An 18,571-nucleotide genomic window follows, 5' to 3' on the forward strand; every position below is an offset into this window, starting at 1 on the left:
GGGCCCTGTAAGTAGCATTTCTAAATATATCTTACATTATTTTAAGCTTATTCCATGATTTACAGTATTGCTACCATAAACCTGAACCTGTATTGTTTTAATTTTACAGAGTGACAGTCCTTATCAAAATGGAGTGTTTTTTCTTACTATTCACTTCCCTACAGATTATCCCTTCAAACCTCCTAAAGTAAGTCCTGAAATGTTTTCCTGTAATCATTGAAAGCAGAGATTTAACTGACACTTAATTCTTTTTTACCAAAGGTTTCATTCACAACAAAAATCTACCACCCTAATATCAACAGCAATGGAAGTATTTGTCTCGATATACTAAGGTCCCAATGGTCGCCTGCACTTACAGTATCCAAAGGTAAGTGGCAAGTCATTCATTTATTTAGAGCATAATAATAAATTATTTTTCTGCTACAAAAATATGGAAACCATTATAATACATGGAAGAGAATATACTGAAAATGTATATTCAACCTTTGCCGAAATGCAATTATAATGACTACTACTATTTATACTAAGGACTAGAATAGTGTACTGAACATTATTCAGTTCAGTTTGCTTTATTGTCAATTCTACCTTCTTTTATCTGTCATTATTTTCCACAGTATTATTGTCTATCTGCTCTCTGTTGTGTGACCCAAACCCGGATGACCCTCTGGTCCCAGAGATTGCTCATACATACAAAGCAGACAGAGAAAAGTAAGTATAATGCAAAGGAAATGACTTGTGCCTTTTCTTTTTTTTGCCTGTTGAACTGGATAACTTATGCCATCAAGTTTATAGAACATTTTGCTTCTCAGGTACAACAAACTAGCAAGAGAATGGACACAGAAGTATGCAATGTCATAAAGCAAGGGAGATAAGTACAAGAACACATGTATTGTGCAACAGTGGATTAAAAAACTAACTCTTGGTGAAGGAGGCATTTACAATGAGGTTCAGTGATATGATGCCACTGGCTTCCTATGTGCTGAGCTGCTCCCATGTGCTGTCCTTTGTGACATGTATGGATCTGCTGAGCAGGACTGAAGCCTTTAAGGAACACCAGAAACTCCACAGTCCATACAGCCACACTCAGACTTAAACTGTTACTTGCTCTTGCTATTGTCACTCTCATTGATCCTAGTCATTAAGATCATATCATTGCTACTTAAAATGTTTAGTTGTTTTTGGGGGTTTTATTTCAGAGGTACTGTTTCTGTCCCACTGGATGTCTTGTTTTACTGTATCTCCATGTATTTAGTGGCCTTTCTGAGTTATTTTGAAGCGGTATGTGCAATTGAGACAGAATGTTCCCTGTTTTACACCATGGTGTAGTGCCATTACCAGCAGCTCATCTGTTGGCACATAATGTCTCCACCCAAATCAATGTGACATAAGATTGGTTTACTTTCAATAGTAACCACTGCATTTGAAGGTTTTACTTTTTATTTTACTGGACAAAACCGTAGTTCATTTTTCTCACAAATACTGTTATTGCTAATTCTTAAAATGATGTTCTATAAAACTTGACTGATTTCATTTTTATTTTGTAGCTAGCATGGCTCCATTTACACTGGCAGGTTTACTGTGTGCCACTTCCTCAATACTGTGACTCAGGTATCTAGCCAATCAATCCAAACAATAACATGTTGTGAGAAAAATGCTAACTATAAAGGTTTTTAAATATAAATATGTACAATTTAGATTAAACTGGATAGTCTAAAATATCCTAATTTGCTCTCAGTAGTGCACCAGATATAATACGAGCTGCACAAAAGTGTGAACTTTGATAAAATTGCATCTTTGTTCTATCCACTCCCTAATTTTACACAATTTCAATTATTTGAAATGCTCAGCAAAGAATCTCTAATCAACACTGTTACAAATTGACTTGCTACTGTTGGAAATGATCTTTGGTTATTAGTGGAGGTTTTAACAAAACTCCTTAACAGACTTGACATTTAGAAGACACTAGTTCCAAGTCATGTGCATCAACTTAAGGATAATGAATGCAGCTACCATGACACTTTCATTTGCTTTAAGTCGAAGAAACAGTGATGTAAAGCTTTTGTTTAGCATTTTAATTTTCTCTATTTATGATTGGAATCGCTGACCTTCATTTGTACCAGAAACAAACATAGTAAATAATTTGTTTACATGTGACCTTTGGTATTGTATCTTGAAAACGTTTATTTGAGGCTATTACATTTCATTTCACACAATTGAATATGATTGTGATGTATTATAAAGTAACAAGTTTAACGCAACACATGGTGACTGTTGGATTCAAATTGCTAGGTTATGCCATTCTTTAAATCATAATGTGCTGATGCTGCCAATATAGTATAAAGGGAAATGTCATTTAGTACAGATTCTGAAATTGGGGCATTTTTAATTGGAGTTTCCCCGAAAAGTCTACAATAAGCGTGTGCACATGAAGCTTTGACCTCAGAACTTTTAGTCCAGTAGAAGTTTTAGTTACTAGCTGCTGTAGGAAAAGGTAAGCTGATTCACTAGGCTATATATAAATTATTTTAAAAATGTATCTGAACGGTCCAAATGGCAGACTGCTAGACCACTTTTGAAATTGTTTTAGTGCAAGTTGGTTTTGATTTTGTTCTGTGCATTGTTAATTTAAAAGAAATATCTTCCAGATGTGTGGATGAAAGCAGCCTCAGAGCATCACCCGAGCGGTGTTACATTGACTTCCTGTGTCCAGTGCTGTATAGAGTTTATAGGCAGCTTAGCATGCTTTGCACTCCGAAGAACCCTCTCAGCCATTTGCCAGATATCAGGGATTTCGTTACACTTCATCTGCCTAACACCTCCAACTAAAATAATAGCCTTAACCCTCATTTTCTACATCTTTAACTGTCATATAGAAAACTGTAAACTTGCTATATCAGGGCTGTATCATCTCATCTCAAAAGTGGAACATGCAGCTTGAACAAAACCAATATATTTCTAAATGAGTCTAGCCTTGTGTGAATGCAGGACCAGCCTCAAGCATCTGAAAGCCTGGAATGTCTGTGCTTAAACGGTTTCCATAAACATCCACACACCTCACAGCACATAAATATCTATGGACATGTCATGAAATATGATTAAAGTTAATCTTGAATTACTGTGTGTTTTTATCCATGTTTTGTAGTCCTCACAGCTAGAGCATAAAATACAACAGACATTTCGTATGTAGGTGATATCACAGTGTGGCAACAGAAGCTAACTCTACACCCCTTTAATCTCTTTCTAGATGCTGAAGTCAGTAAGATGAAGGGATGAGAATACTATTGTTTAACTTCAGCCAGCAAATAGAAATACGGCATTTTAAAAGCTATGTGTAACGTCAGATAACAGGACTGATATATGTATGTAATAAAATGACACCAATCCATACACCTTGATGCATGTAGTATAAAGATACGGCAGCTCGATTAGCTCCGCTCCCCCGGGTTGTCCTAATACCAATATGAAGCCAACCCTTAACGGGCTCTTCCTGTATCGCCACCCCTCCCTCCCGTCAGTCAGAAAGAGCCCTTCCCTAAGCTAGCTGGCTAGCTCAACATAACGCAACAATGTCAGTAAACCTGAGTAAGAATGGACCGGCATTGACTGCTGCTTACAAAGAAGTTGTTGATGAGAAATCCGACACGAACTGGTAAGATGCAACATTTTGGGAACAGCAAATGAAGGATGCAATAATGTTTAGCCAATGCCTGCCTTTAGCTGTTGGCACCCAGAGTGGTCAAGTAATAAGCAAATAGCTCTGTGGACTAGATGACATTAAATCGTTCATCTAATCTTTTGTTTAGGAATACCGTATTATTATTTTATGCGCTGTTATTAAAATATTTTAAGTGCACCGTAGGCATAACATTGTACATTTCCTGGTTAGAGAAATGTGTGTGTGTGTGTGTGTGTGTGTCTGTGGCTGGTTCACATAGTTTCCTACTGTGCAAATCTGAACTTTGATTACATGTGTTTACTCTGTCTGTGATTAAAGTGTAGTCCTACTTACATGACAGCTGCTCCATTTGACATTGAACTAGTTAATTAAGGCATTAGCAGCCATGAGGGAGTTGTGCTATTCACTGAGGAAGTGCTTCTACTGTGTATATACCACAATCAGCCCAGCCTTTACACATACATGCAGCATTTCTCTAAAGTACTATTCATTGTTCTATACAGTCATAAATAGGCTATTATTATTGAATTTATCAATCGTTTATATCCCACAGGGCTCTGTTCACATATGAAGGGAATACCGATGACATTCGTTTGGCAGCCAAGGGAGGTAAGTGTAGTAAAAACTATATTATTAAACTGCTCTGGAATTTCTTCCTCAGCTGAATTTACTAATCCAAACAAAGATGTTGCCAGTCTCAACACTTTTTTTTTGTTTGGAAAACTTTACAAGAAGTTAATTGCATCTTTGTTGGTCAGATGGGGGACTTGAAGAGATGATTGACGATCTTAGCAGCGGAAAAGTCATGTATGCTTTCTGCAGAGTACAAGACCCAAATTCGGGTCTGCCCAAATATGTCCTCATCAACTGGGTCAGTAGTCTACCACTTTGACAAATAAGGGTTTTCCCTTTACTTCCTGTATGTTGATGCATAATGCATAATTGTTCATAGACTGGTGAAGGGGTGAAAGATGCCAGGAAAGGAATTTGTGCCAATCATGTTCTCACAATGTCAAATTTCCTCAAGGTAAAATTTCTCATACAGTATTTTCAATCAAGTCATGTGGCAAGAAAAAGTTACACTTGATTTCAACACAGGGAGCACACGTCACCGTAAACGCCAGAGCAGATGAAGACGTGGAGCCGGAGGTTATCATGGACAAGGTGGCGAAAGCATCAGGGGCAAACTACAGTTTTCACAAAGAAACATCCAACCGCTTCAGGGATACTGGTCCTCAGGGTCCTGTGGTAAGCACTTAGAAATATAAAATCATTTACACGACAATGTTGATGCTATCCTCATCATGAGCTATACATTTGCACGTGTATGCAAGCTCTAAACAAAATCTCTCCACAGGGTTCTGTGTACCAAAAGACTAATGCCATATCTGAAATAAAGAAAATCAATAAAGACAACTTCTGGGCACAGGCAGAGGTAAGCTTCAAAAAGTCATTTGATTATGTATTGGTTTAAAACTAAATGTATTTGTTGTTTTGGATGACAATTAGAAAGAGGAGGAGAAGCGACGCCTGGAGGAGCAGCGCAAGGCCAATGAGGAGCGCCAGCTGCTGGAAAATGAGAGGAAAGACCGTGAGGCTAAAGAGGCAACGCAGCGCGACAAGAGGGACAAAGAAAGGGCACAACAAATCGATCAGCAAAAGTACCTGCCGTTAAACACTGAAACTGATTGCAATGGTGGTTTATTATATAACTGATTGTGTCCTCTTACTGATAGAAAATACCAACAGCAACTGGAAGCAGAGAATAAAGAGCAAGAAAAGAAACGTTATGTAAGTTGACACTACATCTTACCAAGAAAATGCCAGTACCTAGATGTCACATAAGTTAAAGGTGTGTGGCCGGTAAATAAGAAGTACTTTTGGTTTTGTGGAATAGTTCATCTTGTGCACATTATGTGCACATCTTAGCACTTTGAGGTTTCGCTGAAATGTAAAGTGCAATATAAATAAATTTATTATTATTATTACATTATAGTGAAATAAAAGCTAACTGATGGTCATAATAGGAGGAGAAGGATCAAAGTGAGGCAGCACAGAGAAAGGCGGTGAGGCGAGGTGAATCTGTGGAAAAGGCAAACGTGAGTTACTTTTATCAAAGTGTTGACCTCTGGCTCAACTATCACCTTCTCTTCTTCTTTCAAAGTGCTACCTGCTCACCAATCTTGTCTACACTACCATTTCTTTTTCAAGTTCTGCTGGAGAAATACCTCCCCCCCCCCGTTAGCATCTATTGTGCACCAACTTGTGCATCTGGGTGTTGATTTGGTTTGTTTGCAGGAGGCAGCTTCTCTGATCTCTCAGCGTGCCGTTAACCCCAGAGAGATGTTCAAACAGAGGGAGCGGGGAATCACTCAGAGTGACTCTGATGTGCCCACTGCCGCCCCCGCCAGTCCACAGCCAGGTACTGCTTGTGCATGTTCCAGCTATGTCGCCGCCTTTCTTAATCTCTTGTTTTAAGATGTCTGAGCCTTTTAAAGAGCTGTAACTCATTGTCTCATCACGGTAACATGTTCTCCATAAGTTGTGTCGATTTAAATGTCTTCTGTTCATCCTTCCTGCATGCTTCTGGGGCTCTGTGTGTCTAACAGGGCGCCTGCAAAGCCCTTTTCTGTCTAAACAAGTCTATGAGCCTGAGCAGCCCAGCTCACCGCAGCGCCAAGCTTCTCCTGTGTCAGCGAGCTCTGCCTCTTCTGTCCGCGCCACAGGTGTGATCAACATAACACTCCTGTCAACATTATGTCTAGTGTTGGTTAGGGCTGCACAACATTAAAATGACACTTAGTTATGTATATCAATCCTGGAATATTACTTTCTGTTTCGACCCAACAAACAAAGGCTTAAAGTAATTGTTTTTTTGTTTTTTTAAAGTAAAGGTTTAGTAACATTAAACATTTTGTTGTTGTGCAGTCCTATTTTTGTTTGTCTGCATCATCGTTATCATCATCACTCCTGCTAATCGTCGTTTCATACAGTGGTCTATGTTCTCCATTCTTTCCCCTTGCTGTAAATAGGCAAGTGGGTCATATTTCAAGTGCAGTGGTGGTGGGGTTTACCTGTGATGGCCTGTGGGTGTATTGCCGTGTATATGCATGTCTGTGCTTGTGTTTTGGTGATAAGAGCCTGAAGTGGGTGATGGGCAGTCCAGGTGTGAGTATGAGGAGCAGGAGGAGCAGGAGGAGGAGGAGCCCCAGGAGCAGCCGAAAGGTGGGATCTACTCAGCACAGAGTTACATTATTATAGGCTCCTGCATACGAGCGATCGCTGTTATTGTTTACTTCCGCAATTTTTGCCGGATGTTTTGGTGAATGGTAGGCAACAGCTGATGCATCCAGTCCTCTAACTCGGTTTTATAAAATGATAGATCTGTTACAGCGCAAGGGAAGCAATGCCCTGTTTATGGACATTGTTTTTGCCGATCATAGGATTTTAATACATTTTTTATCATATATGAAAACGTAAAATGCCTACCACGGACAATGGGTGTGACGACATCGCAATCGCTCGTATTAACTAACTGTATTGAAGAACTAGCGACTAACATAAAAATGACGGTAGAGAACGTGTAATATATGTACAGGCTCTCATCAATGGGTCTGAATATTGTGGAGAAAAAAACCTAGAATTTAACTGAAGGTTTCTCAAATGACTTGCAGGACTGTAATTACAAATAAATAATATTTGATTGTTTTGCTTCTCTGGAACTTCCTTGGTTTTAATTTAATTATTAATTAATTATTTTCCCACAATATTCAAATGTATTGATGTGCTATTTTCATTTTGAAGTCCCACAAGGTCACCCATTGGTTCCCTTGAAAGTTTGGACCAACTTTTACTAGATGTAGCGCCATCTTCTGGTAGATCAGTCTAACATCCCTATAATTGTCTTTTCACAGAAGAACCAGTTGCAGTAAATTCGTTTGTCCAGGAGGAGGCCTATGAGGAGCCCGCTCAAGTTGTTGCTCATGTACAGTAACTCTTACAGCATCTATTGCCATTAGATATATTTAAACCCATCAATCATTCATATGTTTTTTTTGTTTTTGTTTTCATCAGGAGGAGATCAATGCGAGTGAAGTGACTCCAGAAGAGACATCAGAACGAGGCATTTGTGCAAAGGCCCTCTATGATTACCAAGCCGGTAAGTTTTCCTGTAGTATAGTGCTCTCGAGCAGAATCTTAAATAGTTTTTATTCCAGCAGTTCTGTTTAGAATGCACACATAGTTGCAATACTCTCAACACATGTATTATACTTTGTTTTTTCTTTTTAGCTGACGACACAGAGGTTTCGTTTGACCCTGACGACATCATCACTGGCATCGAGATGATCGACGAGGGCTGGTGGAGAGGCTACGGGCCGGACGGTCACTTTGGCATGTTCCCGGCTAATTATGTGGAGCTTATCTAGTCCTGCCACGCCAAGACCCCCTTCCCCTCCAAACGGGAGCAAGGACAGGCCTAAAGCAGACTGCAGAGATAGTCCTTGTGATAAGTTAAACAGAGAAAATGGACCAGTGATTAAAAACAAACAAAAAAGCTATCGTAATCGTGGGCCAGATTGGTTTGGACAAATTTTAAGTAAACATTTCCATTATGTTGAATTGGTGGTGTAGTTTAGGGATTTGTGAATGACCAAAACTCCCTTCCACCCCCTTTAAGATGTCTAAATGTGACGCAGTATCCGCAAACATTTATTATTTAAAAGCATTTCAGCACATTCCTTGAGAAGTTAGTTCGGATATATATTTTTTATCGCTTGTAGCATTAGAATCTTTCCATTTGGGGAAAAAGATGTCAAAGATAGTGGTACCAGCCGCAGTATAATCATTTGCCTTGTTTATTCTTTGCCTTCTTTTTTTTTTTTTTTACCGCAAGACTGAATTTTGTTCATCTGTGATTGAACCTGAATCCTGTGTGAATTTCCGAGTGTAGTTGTAGTGGGTTTTTTCCCCCCAAAAAAGGACAAAAGCAGTTTGGGGTTTGCTGTGCACTGAACGGTTGATTCATAGCGGATAAAGAATTTCACCTTTTACTGTGACTATAACTTGGTTGCTATTTATACCAAATAATTTCAACATATTTAACATTTCAGGAGCAAGATGATTGAAAGAATGTTGTGATCTCGTAGAGCTGAGGTTTGCGGGTGCCATACAGAGGGTATTATTTTACTGAATCATTATGGAAAGTGTTATAGCAGCAGATATGCAAACTTTCTGTTTTTAACCTTTTCCTTGATGAGAAAAATAATCATGACTATATCAAAAGGGCATCATATTTCTGCATTATTGTTGTTTTCAGATGGTAAGCACCTAAATTACTTCATAATAAAATGTATTTTAAAAAAAGGTTGTGACCGTGTTGCTCTTCTAATTTGCATCACATGTGAAGTGCAGTGAGCTTCCTGGAATGAGTAAAGACCAGGGGATTTCAAATAACTGGTTTCAATTCTTTCACATTGAGGTTTAACAATGTAACAATACTGCATTTCAAATCATGCGTAAAAGCCCTGCATCTGTTTTTTTTATATTTTATTTATCATAAGCAATGAAAGAGAAAGGCAGATAATTAAAAATCTAAGACTCATTCCCAACTTTCCTAACATATGTAGCATTCTAATTCTTCACAGGGGCCAGTTTATAGCCACTTGTCACGACTTACAGGCTCACTTTTGCAGAAATGCCAGAAAACTAGCCTGCAAGTTGATAAAGCTGCTACAAATGCTTTAGAATTAGATGCACCGTGTTAATTCACACAAATGTCAGGGTTTACAAAAACACTAAAGGAGGACACACACAACTAGCATCACATGCAAAAAAAATCTGGTATTGTGCCTTTAACTGTTAAAATTACTTACAGCTTGAACATGATTTACGTTTTCTCATAAATTACACTTGCACTCAATTCAATCTCGCAGCATTGTGTCAGTGAAAGTGTGAGATGAATCGCTGGGGATTTTCTCATTGTTACTGTTTTTGATCTGAACCTCAAATTTCAGTGGAATTATTGTTCCACTCATTGCAGACACCTACTTCGTTATATCTCACATCGAACAACATGAGAACAGGACAGTTTGGTAAATTTCTGTTTTTCTGACCTTTAGATTTGAAATGTTTTGCAAATGAAAGTCTATCCGCACAGAAGGAGGTTTTCTTGTTTTGTGATGTTTTGTCTTTTAGTTTTTGCCGTTTTACACAGTCATCAGCTTAAGAAACTTGGGTCGACGGCAGCAATCGAAGTGTTTACTGCTATAATTTACCCATCGTTGTGCCTTTTACATTATTGAGTCCCGGGTTTAGGAAGTCAAATTCCCATTCAAAATCCTTGTATAGCGCCGAGATACTTACAAACAACAAATTAGGAGAAGAAATTCTGGCCTTATTCTTGACTTTATTTCCCTCAGTGTTCGTAGATTCGGTTCAACAACAACAGACAAGAAAATGCACCAATAAAGGGCTGGAGAGGTACTGGTTGGAGATCCCTGCTCTAGTCATTTATCAAAACTGAGCTGGAAATTGTATACAGCTTTCTACCATTTAAATTTACCATTAATTTAACATTTGAAATTGTTTATGCTACGTTATTATGACCGCAAATCTGATATGTAGTAGGTGGTGTTCACGATCTAGAATGTGATGATGTCATAATCATAGGTGGAGGGCAGGGGCCAATACAACTCTATGGGAGAAATAAAGTGACAAATGATTTTCCCTCATCAGTGTTTGACAGATTGGATTCACAAACCCGCCATATTATTTTTTTATGTCTGAAAGTGGAGTTCTACTGGACAACATCATCGTTCATGTTTTTGAATTCCGTCATCATTTTCGGACGCCTTTCAGAGTATAATAATTACGGTAGACATTAGTTCATATGTGCTGACAGAGAAGACGATGAACTTCGTGACAGTTTTGGTTTCTTGTGGATTCTTCCAGTAATGACTGAGATATGCCAAAAACAAAGACACAAAAATCTGAAGTTCGTCAGTTACCATAGTTACCTCCATGAAATGTTCAGTTGCCCTCCACTTCAGTTTTAAACTATAAGCTCTTTAATATATTGTGATGCTGTGTGAGTAAAGGAAAGCGCAAATGACTCGGCTGCTGTTCCACTTTTGCACAGGAGCAAACGTCTGGTAAATGACCCCCTCAGTCTGAGAGGAACCCTTCAATGGGCTATGCTGAAGTGGGCAAACCTGGCATCCCTGATTCAGTGTTTTCCAAAGCCATTATTTTGTGCTTTCATAATGAACAGTTAATATAGCGCATGTTTTAGCCAATTGCTTAAGGCGTGGCTTCAGCTTAAGAGTTCTGACAGAGCATTAACCCGGTTTGCCTCCTTCACAGTGACAGCTCTGAATATACAGTAAGCAGCTATGTAACCAGTCTCGAGTCTGGTCTCTAAGGGACCATTTGTGATGGCAAATGGATTTCAGAATCTGCGGTCACCTATTGCTAACTTTTTGGAGAAGTTTTATCACACAATACATTTCACATTGACTTGTGTAAAATTATGCGTCACCGCTAAAACATGTAAGACCTTTTACACGTCATCATTTCACAAGCACTTTTCTACTCTTACTTAAGCTATTATTTAGTTGACTGAGCAAGAAAAAAAAATATGACCACCATAATAATAAGATTATAAGCAACACTAATCTTTCTTACATTAAGATCAAATTAAGGAACGTTTTCAGACTACTCCCTATGAGCAATGCAACGGAAAGAAACAAAACAGCTGAGCTTTTTTCTCTGTAAATTTAGTAGAATCAGCTTCCTCATTACTGCGGATTTTGATTTTGACCTCAAACAACGATGTTCTTTAAAGAAGTAGTGCTTCACCACTTCCTCAAATGTAAATCCTGCATAAACAAATTTAGAACAGGATATTAAAATCTTCAACTGTAGTGTGTGCAGTTTGGAAAATCCTAAACAGTTTTTACAATCAACTTCCCCATATAAAGCAATCTCCAGAAGATATAAACTGACAACAGACGCTCCGTAGAAATAATCAAATGGAAAGCGCTTTGTTCAACCCGATCTAGTTTTCTTTCCTTTTTGGGGCGTTTGCTTCTAATAGTTGAATAGTTAATAACAATGCAAAGCGCAGCCTCCCAGATGAGTATGTGGTGCGACCAATGAAACTGTTGTGGAGACAGCTTCCTGTTTGGTGGTGTCAGTCTGAAGAGGACACTGAATGACAAGCTCCGACAAACACAAGAAGAGAGAGGCTGGAGGATAAGGCAAGACTAATGGGTGAGACATTTTTTCGGTAATACTTTATTTTACAGTACCCTTTATACATTGTACATTAAAAAAAATGTAGTGCAGTGTGGTGTGCTCTATAACAATGTGTAATAACCTGTTGGGTTAGATACACAGTGGAATAACTTGTAATAGTAGTTTATAGGTACATAATGTAATAAGAAATAACTTAAAGGTTAAAGTACTAATACAAGTTATTCCATTGTGTATCTAACCCATAGGTACAAGTTAGGGATGCACCGATACCACTTTTTCTAAAACCGATACGAGTACGAGTACTTGGATTTAAGTACTCGCCGATACCGAATACCGATACGAGTACAAGGCATTTTCTTCAACATTCTTACTTTTTTCACAGCAGATTGGTTTGTAATTAGTAAATTTACTCATTTGCTACACATTTAAGAGCAGTTATATTAGAATTGTGCTGATGCCATTTATTTATTTATTTTAATTTTCATTCAGTTTATTTTTTAATTTTTATTGCACTGTCCATTATAGACGAAAAGCCCATGTCCAAAAGCTCCCAATGCCTGTGCTTTATTCATATATTTTTATTTAACAATAGTATTGAGATGTTACTTAAATGGTCTCTTTTCGTCTTTACTTCAGCTTCGTGTGGATTTTCTCGTGTGTTTTGTAGCAACTTAGCGAGAAGCTACAGCATTTTCATTGTTCTGCTGCAGCTCATTTTCGCTCAATATGGACATGCTATATGTCTTTACGTTGCATTTTCAGAGGACCTTTTAGTCGCTGGGTTAGTTTTTCAGATGAATAAACCCCTGGTCATAAAACGGCGTCAGAATGGCCAAAATTGCGCTAGCCGCGAGTTAGCAACGTTAGCCTGTATGTTGTAAACACTGCAGACGCTGCAGCACTAACAACATTTAGCTCTGGTTAAATCCAGCTCAGACTCTGGTTTAGAGAGCGCAGTCTGTAATAAAGTCAGCTCTATGTGGAATATTGTATTTGCACTAAAGAATTCTCCAGTTTGTTGCTTCTTCTCTCAGCTGAGAGGTGCGCCTCGTAGGTGCGCTGGCCGCACGTCAAATGGTATCGGTTTCTGGTATCGGGACCTCATGAATGAGTACGAGTATGAGTACAAGCATGTGGTATCGGCCCGATACCCGATACTGGTATCGGTATCGGTGCATCCCTAGTACAAGTTATTACAGATTGTTACAGAGCTCATTACATTGTACTAAAGATTAGTTAGGCACAATGTATCAAGGTACTGTAACATAAAGTGATACCTTTATGTCATTTAATATATATTTATTGACTCTCAATGTAGATATGTTTAATTGATGTGTAGTTTATATCAATCAAATGAGAATTAATCACTATTTCAGTTCAGTGAAGCCTGTCAAAAGTGTAGTTTGTAAATGAGTTGTCAGTGGAAAAAATGTATACTTTGATTAAAAGGATTGACATTTATCTAAGGACTGTTGTTCTCCAATATAAGAGTGTGGATAAAGTATTGATTATTTAAGTATTTCATAATATTAGCAGAAAGCAGAAATGAAATGTTAAAAACAGAAGTGATGAGCACTATGCCTATAAGGTTGTTTATGGGAAGAGGTGACAAAAGACTTTTTTCATGATGTTTAATGAAAAAAATTACTTTTCTCTTTTTGTGTACGATAGACAACGAAAAAAATCAATGTAAAAACAGTTTGAACAGAAGCAATACAAATATCATAATGTGATATATCAGCACAATGAAGCAAGTTATGTACAGTATGCCAGTGCAGTGTGTATCACACCACTGAAGCCGTTGTGTTCTTGCAGGAAGTGGTTTGCACTTGCGGTGTGATATCAGACAGTTTACAATACGCTCAACAAAATTCCCTACATTTCATAATAAACGTTTGATCAAGCAGAAATCCCCCAAATTTCATAAACAAACAAGTTCATGTTCTCAGATAGTGTTGGAGATATATATTTGTATTAAACGTGATTGTAAAATGTATTTTGTCCAAAGCTGAAGAGGAGACTAGTGAGACTCCACTGCGATCGAATGACGAGCAGGAGTCCGTTTATCAGGTAATGCAAACACTGCTGAGAAACTGTACTTTTCTAGCAACAGTTACAGTTACTGGAATGACTCTTCAGAGCAACTCATGTGTTGATTTTCACTTCCCCTTTTTATTGAGTTTAAACAAAATGCTGATTCTGACCACTGTTTTTGATCTCCCTGCCTCCTGCATGAGTCAGAAAGAGTGATCGACTTGTATTCAAAGGAGAAAACGCAGACGTCTCTTCTGAGCGGTCTTACGATATTGTGAACTGTTCTTGTAAAAGGTACAATATGAAAAGCACAATTTAGCTCAACAAATTTCCAGAGCTGATTGAAATTGAGAGCCTGGTGGTTTTTGTGGTGAGAGAAGCTGTCGATAGCATCAGGTCTGCAGGCCACGGACGTTCATAGTGAGACTCGCATATCAAGACACTGACATCAAAATCACCCACGTGGTTTTCCACAAATTTCTCATCAACTGGAAAGTTAATATCGCATGAAGAATGTCAAATCAGGGGGTTTTGTCTCAAAAAGAAGAAATCCTTGAGAGACAAACAATCTAATACCTTGCAGTGTTACTTTGTCAGATTTACATATTAATGCATCATTTACATCAGGGTTTCTTAACCAGGGGTATGAAACAGAGGTGCATTTCTATAAGATTTTAAAAGAAAGGTTAATTTTAGTGATATTTTCCTGTAAAAGGTTTGCATTTAAGAGTGTTTTAGCCTTATTTTGAACCCAACACAATACTAAATACTAATAAATCTGAGTTTAGTTGACCCCTTCTTAAATAATTGGCAGCACCCTTGAGATTCTAGTACTTTGAGTAGAAATGAAAGACTCCAGGGGTATGCAAGACACAAAAGGTTGGAAGTTTATAGTGGGGTTGAAACATTGGATGGAAATAATGTACAGTCATTTTCACATCAATTTGGGGGAATACTGTATGTTTCTGTTGCGCCTCTTTCCATGAATCTCCACTTTGAATTGGCAAGATTTGTGACTTGTCGCTTGCATAAGCAAATGTGCAAGTCTTCAATTATCAAGGCAAAGGACTGACATAAAAAGTACAACCCTGTCATTTCCAAGCTGGATTAATACAACAATGCCCTAACTAATGTTTGTTACTTGATGTAAGTGAACAGAACATGAGTGAAGGCATTTGTCTCAATTATTTGTCATTGCAGGTATATTCCTTTTACTTGATCGCAATTTAAAGAGCAAAAAAAAGCTTCACGTTGTTATGTGTAATTTTAATGATAAAGTGCTTTTCAGCTATTAGTTATTTGAAAAAAATCATTGTATTAATCATCATGCTAAAAAAAAAAAAACTTAAATTCTCTAGAGTTTCATTTCTCACCAACATATTGACACATTTCAGCATGTCATCTGCCACACGAAATTCGTAGGAGCGTTTTCAGTCGTCATGTGTCTGTGATCTTCAGTGCTGAGGCCCGTACTTACATTATTACTCACTGTTGAGGCTTCACTTCTCGGAAGCAGGAACCGCAAGGAGGAACTAAATTCAATATGAAGCCACATAGTGTTGTTTTAAAGCCCAGCCAGACGTGTGCTGCTTCAAACTACTATATTACTGGTCTACATTTTTGACCTCATTGTATATATCAAATGCACTGATATTCATGTCACAGATTTTGCACATATTTTTGAAGCTGGTTAAACATACCATGAAGACGTGGTTACGCACTTCTTCATGCATAACCACAAACAGTCATTGTCACTTTATAAAGGGAGGTTTTGCTTAGCCTTTTTAACTGTACATCTTTGAAATCTATCGAGTTGTATTGTCGCATGCACCTGCCTTTGACACTTTCGATACCTGTGACAGTCAGATCAAGACCAAAACCGCCACAACCGTGAAGCTTTCCCTGCAGACAGGATGCACTGTGGTTATCTCTTGAAAGTAGCGGTGAAGACCTTGCCTCTATTACGTTTCATTTCAACTTTTGCGTCCCATGAGATTCAGTCGTTTTCCTATTGATTATGAAATTCTGACTTATATTTCATGTTTTAAGCAAGTTTGTTTTATGTGCAACGATTTACGATTTATGTGCCATATTAGAAACTGTCAACCACTCACTAGAATTTTTGGTTACAATGTGTGCCTAAACTAGACAACAAATGTAGTTGTGCACTGTAACCCCCCTAACTTTGGGTCTTATCTTTTCCAGACTCCTGTCTCTGTGATTGAGATCCCTGACTCGTCAAATGAATGTGAGGAAAAGCCTGGTGCTCAAACGGAGGAGAAGTCTTTTATATCAGGGCTGCACTCATACATGAGGGTCAGAGGGACCCCCATTGAGAGGATCCCACATCTGGGCTTTAAACAAAGTCAGTTTCATTTTTATTGGGCACAAACGAAGTGTAATTTTACTTTTACAATAACACGACTCTTTGTGTACATTCACAGTCAACCTTTGGAGGATCTACAAGGCTGTGGAGAAACTTGGAGGCTATGATTCAGTAAGTATTACATAATGTCTCAGTTATTATCAACATATCTATGTCTTTGTTTTAATTACTATAATACATAGCACTTGTTTACTTCAACCTATTGAATGCCATTTTTCTTTTATCTATAAAAACAGGTAACAACAAAACGTCTTTGGAAGAGGGTATATGATGAGTTGGGTGGAAGCCCAGGCAGCACCAGTGCGGCTACCTGCACTCGCAAACATTATGAAAGGTACATGGACCGTTCTCCCTCAATGTGTGCATATTGTCATTATAAGTAGTGGTCTTATTTATACTGCAATGTGTGTCAGGCTGGTCCTACCTTATGAGAGACATATTAAAGGAGAGGAGGATAAACCTCTGCCTCCAACCAAGCCACGAAAGCCTTACAAGAGGAATGCTGACGGCAAAGGTGACAATTCTGAAGGGAAAAAGAAAAGGGGTCACTGTGACAGAAACACAGACTCCCAGGTAATAATACTTTGCTATATTGGCTGTTCATTTAAATCTACAATCAGAGACTGTAGATTAACAACTCTGTATATATGTGCCTTACTTTGCAGAGCAATGATCTGGTTCTGCACCCACTCTCCCCTCTCTCCCCCATGTGGACCATCCCCTCTGATAAACTGGTCCGCTCTAAACCAAACTCAGACCTAAGTGTATATGATCTGTCCCATGTCCTGCCAATGCCCAACTCACATTGGACTCCTCACGTGGCTGTTGGCACAGGGGCAGGCATTTCCCCTCTGGAGAAGAAGAAACGTACAGCACAGGCCAGCCTAAACCTGGGGCTCAGCCCTCAGGGTGAAGGAAACCAACGGCCCTCTGTCATCCTCTGTCCATCTCCAGGTCAAGCCTCTTCTGACGGGTCTCCACAGCCTCAGTCATCTTCCTCCTCACGGAGTCCCTCTCCTCAGTCTGTATCTTCAGAGGACATTTCAGTAAATCAACAGGACAAACCTTTGTCAGGTTTAAACTTAAAACTAAACCACTCCAATGTAAAACGAATATGCCCAGATGAAAGAAAGAGCCATGTATCTCAAGAAAACGCTAAAGAAAAAACTGGCATCATTTCACAGCCGGGGACTAAAGATCCAGCAAAAGACAGAATTACAAACTGGAGGCCTCTTTACAAAGAGACACATTTCCCACATTTCCACTCATCTTTCCCTGTTAAATGTGACTTAGCTCCTGCATCTACCTCCAGTTTCACCAAAGTTGTGCCAAAGACTGTGCAGCTACTGAGGCCTGCGCCGATTCACCCTGGATATAGAATTCACCAAATGAGCCAAGTCCAGGATGACTCATTCACAAAGAAGCTGAGCAACAGAACACAGAGGATTTGTCAGACTGAAAAATGGGAAAGCTCACGGTCAAGACTGTCCAAGGCACCATTATCTCAGCATAGTCTTGTGCATAACCTGCCTCCATCATCAGTGGGGTCCAGGTGTGATAAATCAGGGCGGGACACGCGGCTTCACTCATTTCACCCTGCACTTTTCCCAAACAGAATGAGACTCCCACATGCTCAGCTAATGTACCGCCAGGTCCCAGTGAGTCCAGGGCACCCTGCTGTCTTTGGTCATATGGCTTATCCATACTCTTATCCCATGCCGCTCTCTGGATACACTCACGTCATGCCTGTTTACCCACATAAACGTTGAATAAATGTACTTTCAAAAGCAGAACGTTACAATCTCTATCATAACACATAAAGTAAGTTTAGAGGAAGTGAAATTGTTGCAGTGTTTTTGACCAGAGTAAAATCCGTGAAGTGAATAAAAGACTTGAATAACTAACTAACTAAACTATGTGTGGATTAAAATGATATGGATGATATCTTTGTTCAATGAACTATCAAACATTTGCTTAATTCTGTCATTAGCATAACCTTTGTACCATTAAGTCTATTTTGAATTAAATTATACTGACTAAATTGTGTAAATAAATTCCTTGCACACCTGGCGACTACAATAAAGGTGGAATAGAAATTGGAATCGTTTTTCTGCAGTTACTCTATTAACAATTACAATTCATATTTACGTGATATGGGCACGATCACCAAAGCTTACCCATAAGGAGGAAGTATGAAACAGGATATATAAAATATATTA

At 38.6% G+C, this 18,571-nt stretch overlaps 3 protein-coding genes across 12 annotated transcripts in view; all 3 read left to right on the forward strand.

The window, feature by feature from the left end:
- ube2d4 (ubiquitin conjugating enzyme E2 D4) overlaps positions 1 to 3,105 on the forward strand; it is a 4,425-nt gene extending 1,320 nt beyond the window's left edge. The window contains exons 3-7 of the mRNA XM_079554509.1: positions 1 to 7; positions 110 to 187; positions 262 to 367; positions 615 to 708; positions 810 to 3,105. The exon at positions 1 to 7 is cut by the window's left edge and continues 25 nt beyond it. Of these exons, the coding sequence (XP_079410635.1) occupies positions 1 to 7; positions 110 to 187; positions 262 to 367; positions 615 to 708; positions 810 to 858 (334 nt within the window). The 3' untranslated portion in view covers positions 859 to 3,105. The remainder of the gene's footprint in view (positions 8 to 109; positions 188 to 261; positions 368 to 614; positions 709 to 809) is intronic.
- A 399-nt stretch (positions 3,106 to 3,504) lies between these two features.
- Positions 3,505 to 9,014, forward strand: dbnlb (drebrin-like b). 9 transcript variants are annotated; one of them, XM_079552009.1, is made up of 14 exons: positions 3,505 to 3,649; positions 4,230 to 4,285; positions 4,435 to 4,547; positions 4,629 to 4,703; positions 4,775 to 4,924; positions 5,034 to 5,111; positions 5,186 to 5,337; positions 5,413 to 5,467; positions 5,704 to 5,775; positions 5,975 to 6,098; positions 6,286 to 6,402; positions 7,591 to 7,661; positions 7,751 to 7,835; positions 7,967 to 9,014. In XM_079552009.1, the coding sequence occupies exons 1-14, from the start codon at positions 3,567 to 3,569 to the stop codon at positions 8,101 to 8,103; spliced, it is 1,368 nt and encodes a 455-aa protein (XP_079408135.1). In that variant the 5' UTR covers positions 3,505 to 3,566; the 3' UTR covers positions 8,104 to 9,014. The 9 variants fall into 9 exon arrangements, with proteins under 9 accessions (XP_079408135.1, XP_079408136.1, XP_079408137.1 ...); XM_079552010.1 differs by having other exon boundaries at positions 7,591 to 7,649; XM_079552011.1 differs by lacking the exon at positions 6,286 to 6,402 and adding an exon at positions 6,815 to 6,901.
- A 2,767-nt stretch (positions 9,015 to 11,781) lies between these two features.
- On the forward strand, positions 11,782 to 18,133 carry arid5a (AT-rich interactive domain 5A). 2 transcript variants are annotated; one of them, XM_079575995.1, is made up of 7 exons: positions 11,782 to 11,947; positions 13,941 to 14,002; positions 16,172 to 16,214; positions 16,411 to 16,463; positions 16,589 to 16,686; positions 16,766 to 16,925; positions 17,018 to 18,133. In XM_079575995.1, exons 1-7 carry the CDS (start codon positions 11,944 to 11,946, stop codon positions 18,119 to 18,121), a joined length of 1,524 nt encoding a protein of 507 aa, XP_079432121.1. In that variant the 5' UTR covers positions 11,782 to 11,943; the 3' UTR covers positions 18,122 to 18,133. The 2 variants fall into 2 exon arrangements, with proteins under 2 accessions (XP_079432121.1, XP_079432120.1); XM_079575994.1 differs by having other exon boundaries at positions 11,784 to 11,947; positions 16,172 to 16,331.
- Positions 18,134 to 18,571: the final 438 nt, after the last annotated feature.

The sequence above is a fragment of the Gobius niger genome (assembly GCF_951799975.1).
Source record: "Gobius niger genome assembly, chromosome: 1".
In the NCBI taxonomy this organism is placed as follows: domain Eukaryota; kingdom Metazoa; phylum Chordata; class Actinopteri; order Gobiiformes; family Gobiidae; genus Gobius; species Gobius niger.